Source organism: Carya illinoinensis, chromosome 5 (assembly GCF_018687715.1).
Source record: "Carya illinoinensis cultivar Pawnee chromosome 5, C.illinoinensisPawnee_v1, whole genome shotgun sequence".
NCBI classification, from domain to species: Eukaryota; Viridiplantae; Streptophyta; class Magnoliopsida; order Fagales; family Juglandaceae; genus Carya; species Carya illinoinensis.
In genome coordinates this window covers 6,753,298-6,764,388 of record NC_056756.1, presented here as the reverse complement: position 1 = coordinate 6,764,388, position 11,091 = coordinate 6,753,298, and the positions used below count along the sequence as shown (strand labels likewise).

Sequence of the window (11,091 nt, the reverse complement as noted above, 5' to 3'; positions counted from 1 at the left end):
CCTACATGCACCCACTCATGACAAAGTTCATTTCCATTAAGGTTTTTAGGCCATTGGTATTTGGTATATCGCATAAAGTGCGAAGATAAAGATAAGGTTCCTTAATAATAATATCGTTTTTGCCGTTCTCATTCCAAAGCTTTAACAATTAACATAATTGATTTGTTTAAGCAAAGCTTCGCCTCTTGTCAGACCCAGCTGCCACTAAAGCGATTTCTACATGGTTCCGTCTCGCAATAAAACGAAAATTTATAGAAAAAATCTAGTCTCGCAATAAAACGAAAATTTATAGAAAAAATCTAGTTACAAGTATAATTACGCACTAATATATATATTAATTTAATGTGATTAGTTAAAAAATAAATTTTAATAAAAACAGTGTTAATTTAAATTTTAAATATGATTTTTTTTTAAAAAGAGGACGGTACTCCAATTTTATTGATAGCCCTCACTTATGACGAAAAAAAATCGAGGATTAAACTCAACACCTGGTCTTATAAATAAGAAATAAATACAACCCAGGTATCCAAAACCAAAAACACCAACCAAATAAAGTACCTTAACTAAAGTTAACAATACAAGGACCAAGACAAAACACCAAAACAAGAAAAAACCTGCACTTGCAAAAAAAACCAACCGCATTTATAAATAATAATAGTAATTCAAGAATATAGAGAAAAAACCTACTTACCAAAATCAAACCTATGAGATGCGTAAACAAGGAAGACCAAGCATATCCATCCGAATAAGACCTCTTAGTTGAGTAGGAATATCATCATCATCAGTCCAGTCCATGGTTAAGCCCCTAGCACCCCGCTTAGCAAAAAAATCAGTCACAGCATTTCCTTCACAAAAAATATGGCGAATACGATACTCCATGCACGTAAGGTACGTATTTAATTCATCTCAAAAATCCTCTAAGTACCAGATATTACAAGACCCTTTAGTGATCCAACTAACAAGAAGTTGAGAATCTGTCTCAATCTCAACGTGAAAAAACCCAAGGTGAAAGCACCTGCAAACCCCTTCCAACACACTACGTAACTCCGCATAATTATTAGAACTATGACCCAACGATAGAGAATACGCCATACAATGCTTGCCACCATTATCACGAATAACACCCCAACACCAGCCGGTCCTGAATTACTTAAACTACTACCGTCAGTATTAAGTTTCACCCAACCAAATTGAGGCCTAGACCATCTCGCCACATGTACTTGCTTAGGCTTAGGAGCTAAGACTGGAATTTCAAGTCTATTAAAAATAGCAACATCCTGAGTAGAAAGCTTAGAAACTTTCATGATCAAATGTATAATTCTACGAAGTCAAAATTTAATAACTTGCCAAACTGACTAAACAGTAAAAATCTTGTCTTCATACCGGGCTTTGCAACGCCAATTCCAAAGTTTTCAAGAAATAATAGAAGGAAGAAGACCAAAAATTATCCTAATTTGCGAAGACTTACTCGCACAACAAAATAAAAAATTAATCCGATCCTGTCAAGTTTGAAAAACTCCTATGTGAACATGAATGAATATTAGTATGCAGATTCGTACGCGACTTTGTTTGTATATAATAAAACTCAAATTTAAAGGAAAAATCTAGTTGTAAGTATAATTGTGTATTAATTTGTGTATCAATCTAATGTGATTGGTCAAAAATTAAATTTTATTAAAAATAATATTAATTTAAATTTTAAATATGAAATTTAAATTCGAAAGAATTTAGTATTAGTACAACAAAACTCAATTTAAAACATCATTGGGATACTTCACGGACGCAAGCTTCCATGTTTTCCTCTGCAACTTTGTTTTTATGTACACCTGTTCGTCGGTTGCCTTGCCCCACCGCAGAGTTCGGTACTCCAAAGATGTCAAAGCCTGCTGCCGGAGTTTCAGACCATCCTCGAGCTTCGCTTGGGAGTCGAACAATATCATTTCTACTTGAAGATTTTGAGGTTTTTATTAATGGGTAGGCTCGGACTGAATGAGTAAGTGCAGCGTGTGCCTTGATGGCTAGTGCGCACAAGTCTTGCAGAGAAAGGGGTACATGGGATTTAGAGAGTGGCATCAGGAAATAAAGTTGGCCCAGTTGTAGGTCTTCATTTTCGGGGATGAGTGGCAGCTGGAAGTTGATGTACATGGAATCTGACCAGCTGAGGAAGCAGGTTGGGTTCTGGGAGAGGATGTTTCTGGCTTTGACTGGGTGTCTGAACTCTTGGAGCGTTCCATCCAAGTGAATCAGCTTGGCTGTGGATGCCCAGTTTAGGGCTAACTCATCATCCCTTGTATATCCAGAAGATGAACAGATACCCATGTGTAATTTTCTGTCCGAGAGATCAGAGAGAGAGAGAGAGCTTTTAATTTGGGATGGCGTGGGGATGAGCCATGAGTGGGTGAATATGTGATATATATAGGCCTGGGAAGGGAGAGCAGTACTATCTGAAAGGGATGGCGAGGACTGATGGTTGACCGCCTAATATACAGCGTTTTATTGAGGGAAAAATGGTTGTAAGCATAAGGGTTCGAAACATACCAGCGGCGGCAGTAAATATGGAAATCTGTCAGCAGATTATATAAATCTGTCTATTCTAGAAGAGTGACTCCACCATATTTAAAAAAAAAAAATAATAAATAAATAAATAAAAAAATTCTTTAATCATTCAATAAATAAATTTGCACTGTTGAAATGATACAATTTTAAAATACATAAATATCACATAATTATTTTAAAAAAATAAAATTTATTATAAAATTTTTTTATGAAGATCCAGTATATATTCATGACTGTAAATATTATTTATTTTCTCGGTTTAAGTGGTATTGGATTTTTTTTCTTTTTAACTTCTAATTAAGATAATCTCAAATTATATATTTGTACGAATATGATATACTGAAAAAACAAATACTTGCATACTTTTGGAGGGAATTGAACATTAAACTCAAATTATGACATCCACGTTTGACTAGTAATGTGGGGGAAACGAATATTACCGGCGGAGGTATAGATCAATTAGAAGCTACTCATGTCATGTTGAGAGAGAGAGAGAGAGAGAGAGAGAGAGAGCTTGCTTACAAGAGTATGTAGAGGGAAAAAAAATGGTAAATTAAAAGTAGAATTAAACAAATTAATCCAAGAGTCAAATTTTATAATATTCAATATTTTCGTAGTCTGAACGCCTTGACTGATCGTTATATAATAGTTGCGAGCGTGGAAGCTGCCTGGAAGGTGGTTGGTTCCTCTCGAGGAAACGGCCTCCAGCACTTTGCTAAAGTGGCCAGGCTGCTAGGGAGCAAAAGCATGCGATAACTTAAAAATGCCGTTTGGATGTTACAATTTTAATGACAAAAAATTGACATCTTCTTGACTATGATCTATTAATATCTCTTCCAACTAGTCTTCTCTGCATACATGATCACGGCCTACCTTTGAACAGAGAGATACATTCCGGCTGCTTCCCTGTCGTTGCCTATATATGTTCCATTAATGAAGTTTCGGGTGCAAGTTCCATGTGAAAAGTTCTCCAAACATACATATATAGCCAAAATATTTCAAGTCTTTTAATTCCTTTCCATGAATGATCATTGATCGGGATGTAATTATTTATTATCGTTTAGTTAGGGAGGTTTTAAAAATTAAATATCATGTTGAATTAACTGTAACTGATATATCCATCTCAACTTAAGACGGGAGATGATACTCTCAATTTTATTTATAATTTTAATATGGGCGGAGGAATATCTTTGATAAGAAAAACATGAGAATTATAAAAAGTCCAAAACCAAGCTTCAAAAAACACTATCTCTATATTGTGCTAATTACAATAACATCTATACTTAAAAAAGAAGAGAGTTAAAAACTACAACCATGTAATTTTAGTGCCTAAATCTAGATAATCTCAAAACATTCATTCTATAGTCCCCCAAAGCCAATGGCGTCTATTGAATGTTGAATATAGTCTATAAGATCATAAGCCCCCACATCCGAAATCCGAAATTGTAAATAAAGCAAAGGGGAATGTGTAATTTGCCCCTTTAACTCCTCTTAATTGCATTGTATAAGAAAGTTTAACTTCACGCAACTTATGTCATCCATGAGATCACAATAATGCCAAATCGACTATCAATTAAAATAATAATAATAATAATAATAATAATAATAATAATATAGTTCTTCTATAGGCAATTTCCATACAATCAGCTGACGTGGCATGAGACCACATTAGCAAAATTAGGAAAAAAATTAACAAAATAAAACCCAAGAAGCAATTTAGCATATTGCACATCGCAAACATCCAATTGTTTAACGTTCATGTGCATCGCAAGATTTGTGTAGCACATGCCAATCTTTTCTTTTCCTCCATCTTTCAAAAACCCAGGGGTGAAAAATCAAGGTATCAAATGGATTATTGTAAAATTTGTGAATGATTTGCACATATATGTGCAAACCAAGATTTTCTCTTCCTCTCTCTCTTGTATGCAAACCCATACTTCGCACATTGTGAGATTACAATGTATATTATCTTTGCTCAAATTAGCCAAATTTGATTAGGCATTGACATTTGACTAAACCAATGCCCATGCTCGCGTGCTTGATGCTACACAACGTTGAATTTCTTGGATTGATTAGCTATGAAGCTGTTTTGCTTGTCCTAAATAAATTGTGCTTGGCCAAATTGGTTGGGAGGATTGGAATTAATGATTTCCAACTAGGATATTGTGAAAGGGAGAAAGGGGGTGCAACGAAGGAGAGTAGAAGGAAGAAGAGGGTCACGGCTTTTTGTCAAAACAACATGTTTTGTCAAGAAAATAAAACGCACCCACGTTGGCCACGATTGTGTGCTGACTCCTCCACTCGTTTGCAAAAACATTTTTCATAATAATAAGTCCAAGCTGCCTATGCCGAGATTTGAGATATCGTCAAGTTATGCTAACTTTTGAATTGTTGTCTCTCTTTTTAAAGAGGAAAAAGTGACTCGGAGAGGGGACGGGATGCGACAAAGGAGAGCATAAGGAAGACGGTGGTCATGACTTATGTCAAAACATGTATTTTGCCAAGAAAATGAAATACATTTACTTGGACAACAATTGTGTACCAACTTTTCCACGCAATTGCAAAAAATATTTTTCATTATAATAATAAGTTCGAGCTGCCTACATCAAGATTCGAGATATCGTCAAGTTCATCAATCTTTAAATTGTTCTCTCTTTTAAGAGCAATGTTACATACAGTCACTTTTACGTACTCCCTGTGCACTCCACTGATATGATTGGCTGGATTAATTTTTTTTTTAATATACAATCAATTATATCACTAGAATATATAAAAGAGTGCATAAAAATAACTACGCATAAAATTTTTGCTCTTTTAATAGTGAGAGAGGGCGACTCGGAGTTGGTTGCTCACGAAATGGATGGACCACAAGACGTGCAATGCTGTTTTTTCGGCTTCTGAGTTTGTAGTCTTTCGTGTCCATCTAACTACAAACAATCCTTGGTCCTTGGGTTGGGGGAATTGTTGATCTTTGAAAACATGATTATCTGGGCTTCTTATAAATTCGGGCTTATATTGGGCCTAGAAGGCGAAGGGAAGGTCGGGGATAATACCTAGCATTTTTATTGCATGGAACTCATAGGTTCAATGGACTATGTAAAACTTTTCTATTTTACAATAAAATAGATGGATTCTAAGGCGATGTTGGGATATAATTCTCATCCCATCATATTTTATTTTATTTTATCTCATTTTATTTTTAAGCATTACTCAAATATAAATATTTTCAAACTAAACATTACAATTTTTTCAAACTTTTCAATAAAAAATAAAAATAATTCAACTTTTTTAAAATTTAAAACAAAAATAATATTAAAAACTTATATTCTAACAATATTTTAATTTTCTAATATTTTATATTCAAAATTTTCTCTCACATTGCTCAAAACTCAAATTATCTCATTATTATTTACAAATCATCTTATTACTATTTATAAAGTTCTCATCTCATCTTATTTTTCAAGCATTTCCTAGATGTATTTTAAAGGATCCATTGAGATTATTACTCTTAGTACTTTCTACATAACCTGGTCATACTGTTTGTCTAAGTTATTCATTTTAGAGAAATGATGTTTGAAATCATAAAGCGTGCAAGTGTCGTGCACGCTTTTTGAAAAAAAAAAAGAGTAAATATGCATGAAACTCTAATAAAAAATTAATTTTTTAATAGTAACCTCACTCTTTTTTAATAATAGTGCACAACGCTTATACAATCTATAATTGTATCTAACATTACTTTTTATTTTAACTTAATAATTTAATTAATTCCTATATAGTCACCCAAAATGTCTACTTACTGTAGAAAATGCACAGCCCCTTGATTTCTGAAAAATAGTTTGATAATTAATTATGACTTTAAATTATGGGCTAGCAAATATCACAAGAGCATTACTACTCATAAACTCCATACACCACATATTTAATCTTTTTTTTTTTTGGATTTATTATTTTTAAATTAATTCAATTTTTCTATTTATTATTCATATACCAAACATTTGATAAAAGAAAAAAATAAAAATAAATAAAAAAATAGATAGTGTGTGGTGTATGAACCTATGTTTAAAATTTTTCATATCACAATATTCATAAATCAAAACAGAATCACCAGTCACGAGCACAGTTTGATAAACTTGGATATATATCACACTGCATGGAGAATTTATTCACACTTTAGGAATTTGGACCATCGTCCACTCATGATATTCAACATCAACAGTACACCCTCACAAACACATGCACGCACCAAACATCACGAAACCCTGACCATGTCGATTCAGCCTCGCATTTATATATATTCATGCTCGAGACATCAAGGACCCTATAACTCCAGCAATCAGAGTCGTCGGGTCTCCTAGCACCGCCGATATAACAAACTGCACGGCCAATCCAGCCATCTCACAACAGTTTTTCACAACAGCCATCTTTAAGCTAGGAATTCTGGTCTCCAAGTTCCTGCTTTTCCCAACGTATATATCCGGCCATGCAACTTCGTAATTACTTTCTTCTTTCACGGCCTACCTTTGAACAGAGAGATACATTCCGGCTTCCCTGTCGTTGCCTATATATGATCCATTAATGGAGTTGGATGCAGGTTCGATCCATGTGAAAAGTTCTCCAAACATACATAGCCGGAATATTTCTAGTTATTTCCTTTCCCACGGTCACATGCATTTCCATGAATGACAGGGATTTAAATATTAATTATATGGAAAATAGACAGATTATTTATTATATTTTAGCTAGCTAGGTACTGCTGAATTAATTAATTAATTGTAGCTGATACATCCATCCCATGCAACTTAACAGAATAATTAAACAAAATTTTTCTAATCTATAAGATAACCCCATCCCATATCCGATATCATAAATAAAAGGAGAATTTGTAATATGCCTGACTCTTTCTTTTTCTATTAATGCCAAAGGTGAATAATTTCAAATCCAAACTTTTTATTTAGAGAACCGAATCATATACCATCATCAAGCCATCAAGCTCTTGGCAATATGCCCTCCACTGTACAAGAAAGTTCAGCCCCACGCAACTTATAATGTCATCCATTATACGTCACCCTGTGAGCATCACTATCTAAATGCCAAATCGACCCTCAATTAAAATAAATTAAATAATAACAATAATAAGTCCGAGCTGCCTGCCATGCCGAAATTCTAGATATTGTAGACTTTTAAATTGTTGTCTACCTTTTTATAGAGGAAAAGGAGGATTCGGATTTTGTTTGGATTTAAAAAGTGCTTCATTTTATCTCATTTTATTATTATAATTTTTTTAAATTCTCACACAAAATATAATAAATAATTTAATATTAAATTTTTTTAAAATTATAATTAAATTTTTTAAAATTTTAAAATAATAATAATATTAAAAATAATATTTTATTTAACTTTAATTTTTTATTTAAAATCAATTGAAATCCACAATACGTGCAATGTTGCTTTTTCGGCTGCTGAGTACGTGGCGTTTCGTATTCAAGCATTCAACTACAAACAAATCTTGGTCCTTGGGCTGGGGCCCAATTATTGATCTTTGAAAAAAGTGGTTATCTGGGCTTCTTATAAATTCGGGCTTCTATTGGGCCTAAAAGGGGGAAGGGAAGGTAACTCTGGGTCGGGGGTCATTACCTAGCATTCTTTATTGCATGCATGCATGGGACTCACTTGGAATTAATCCATTTGGGCGATCAGGATCACTTTCAATGGGTTTAAGTCTACTAACAGATCTTGATTTGTCAGTTTACACACTGCATGCCTACCTGATGAGTTATTCATTTTAACATGATGATTTGATTAATTCTGGCCTATGTAATTGTCCAAAATGTTTAGGTACGTACAACATGCACAGTCCCTGAATTTCTGATCAAGAATTTGATAATCAGGCATTTTAATTATGATATTATTTTCGCCTAATTATGAGTACTTTAAATTAATCGGCCGGCCAGCAAATATCCTATAGAAAAATTCTAAACGTACATAAGTACTGCACACGCTACAAACCACAATTTTTTTTTTTCTTTTACCAAATATTTGGTATATGGATAATGAGTAAAATAATTTAATTAATTTAATAAGAATAAACTAAAAAAAAAAAAAATGTAGTGTGGGGTGTACTGTACGGTGTGGGCTTATACGTAGCAAAGCTCTCATATATATAGTATTCATTAATCAAAACAGAATCACCACTCACAAACACATTTTGATAAACTTGGATATCAGACTGCGCGCATGGCCGAGAATTTATTCATTTTAGGCATTAGGAGTACCAGTATATAGTACTGTCCACTACTCCTCATGATGTATATATATTCAACATCAACAAACATGCATGCGCCAGACATCACGAAATCCCGACCGGCCATGCCGATTCAGCCACCACGCATATATATATATGTATTCATGATCGAGACATCAAGGACCCTATAACTCCGGCAATCAAAGTCGTCGGGTCCCCTAGTACCGCCGATATAACAAACTGCACGGCCAGCCCAGCCATCTCACAACACTTTTTCACCTTACCTTTGCTCCGATGGTGATGGGTCTGAAGCGTATTCTTTAAGCTTGGAATTCTGGTCTCCAAGTTCCTGCTTTTCCCACGTCCAACATATATATCCGGCCAACTTTCCATGAGCATCTCCCTCACACATGCCACATGCAAATTGTACTTCTTGCATGTAGACCTATAGCTCCAGCTCCGCCCTTTCCGCCCACACTTGTGGCAAGATGCGCATACTTTCTTATGCAGATAGAGCTTGACTTCCGCATCATCGAGCACCATGGGGAGCTTGGCGCAACATGGGTGGAGATCAAACCCGCAGGCCTTGCAGTGGTACACAAAACCCTTGACGTCCTTTTCGCATGCATTGCAGTAGCGGGGGGTGTTGCCAGGCGGGCGCGAGAGGAACTGGAACGAGCATTTGGTGTAGAAAGGGTGGTAGATAGAAGGGGAAGGCACCGCACAGTGCATGTGGAGGTCGAAGTCGCATGTGCAACATTTATAGCGTGAGCCTATGCCCACCTCCTTGCAACCATCACACTTGAATGGGAATTCTGTGTACTCAAATTGGAGAGTGTGCTGGGGGTGACTGAAGTGGGATATTTCATTGTATCTCATTGTCTTTGCAGGGGTCTCAGGTAAGTTGAAAAACACATGACTTGTGGCCTGCTATATATAAAGGGAGTGCTTGGCCGTTTTGAGTTGAGAGAGGGGTACTAAAAATTAACTAGCTAGAAAAAGTGTTAATAACTTAATAGATGCCCAACAGGATTATGTTTTGGCTTGTGGCTGAAGCAATCACGGGGAATTATATACTTTGGTGCTGGAGTACTGCATAGGCATCTCCACGTCATGAAGGAAAATAAAGCATATTGGGCCATGACTCATGTCCCATAGAAGAATATATATATAGTACGAATTTTCACTTTACATGATATACATGCAATATTATGGTTTACTAACCTACTAATTATATATAAACAGTTACATCAACTATATATATATATATTATATAAATGCCCAAATGCGGCATGAAGTCTTGATATATATATATATATGCAGATGAGACAGTTAAGATTCCTCCTTAATTTCATATATATATATGATGCTTACTATTTAGATATAAACTTTCTACGAATTTATAATGGCATTATCAATGTTTTTTAATCTATGAATATCAATGTATTGGGCATGCATGCAGTACTGCTACTTTTCTGGGTAGTACTGAACGAATTTATACAGTAGTAGTACTGAACGAATGATTGTTGAAAACGGAACAATATTAATTAATATAATTCTTAAGATATTATAATCCACAAATCTAACTAATTAACATTTCCTTTACATGCATCCATGCTAGCTAGTTATATTAATATTGAATAATACTACGTATAGTCTTTATTTGAGGACTGCAATGCAAATATAGATAATTTTATTTTTAAAATTTTTTAAAATTATTAAACTATCTCTCTTAAAATTTTTTTTTTCTCCTTTAATAAAAAGTCTGAACGTACAATCTTTAAATGAAGACTGTAAATAGAATTTTTTATTAAAATATTATATATACTCGATCCAGAAGCTGAGGATGATCGATGAAGAATATATAACAGTACATGATCACCCCGGGCCATTTGGGTGTAGATCATCATGATCAGGAACAAATTCCTGGTCTTGAAATGATCACATCTCAATGGTTCGTGTGATGCAAATGCTTGGCGTAGTTGACAAAGTTATCCATGCAATTTGTATCCTCAAAAAAGGGTCATGTCTAGCTATATCTATATGTCATCCACATATTACGCACATGGAACTTATTCTTCAATATTATTAATTAATATATCTGGTTTTAATATACATAAATTGGACTATTATACGTACTTGTTATATTATATTATATAGATTTTTTAAGCCTTTGAAATATTATATTATCTCCTTCATGCTGCATCATCATCAATCCAATCATGCACGTACGTACATACACGATGGACAAAAAGTATCAATAATTGCTTATATTCGGTTTCCCATATGTTAAC

General features: G+C 34.3%; 2 protein-coding genes across 2 annotated transcripts; both read right to left on the bottom strand.

The window, feature by feature from the left end:
* Positions 1 to 1,761: 1,761 nt before the first annotated feature.
* LOC122310025 lies at positions 1,762 to 2,319 on the bottom strand. Its single transcript, XM_043123912.1, has one exon. The coding sequence runs from the start codon at positions 2,317 to 2,319 to the stop codon at positions 1,762 to 1,764; it is 558 nt and encodes a 185-aa protein (XP_042979846.1).
* A 6,378-nt stretch (positions 2,320 to 8,697) lies between these two features.
* On the bottom strand, positions 8,698 to 9,725 carry LOC122310922. The gene has a single exon (XM_043125186.1). The coding sequence runs from the start codon at positions 9,674 to 9,676 to the stop codon at positions 8,960 to 8,962; it is 717 nt and encodes a 238-aa protein (XP_042981120.1). The 5' UTR covers positions 9,677 to 9,725; the 3' UTR covers positions 8,698 to 8,959.
* Between the last annotated feature and the right edge of the window lie 1,366 nt (positions 9,726 to 11,091).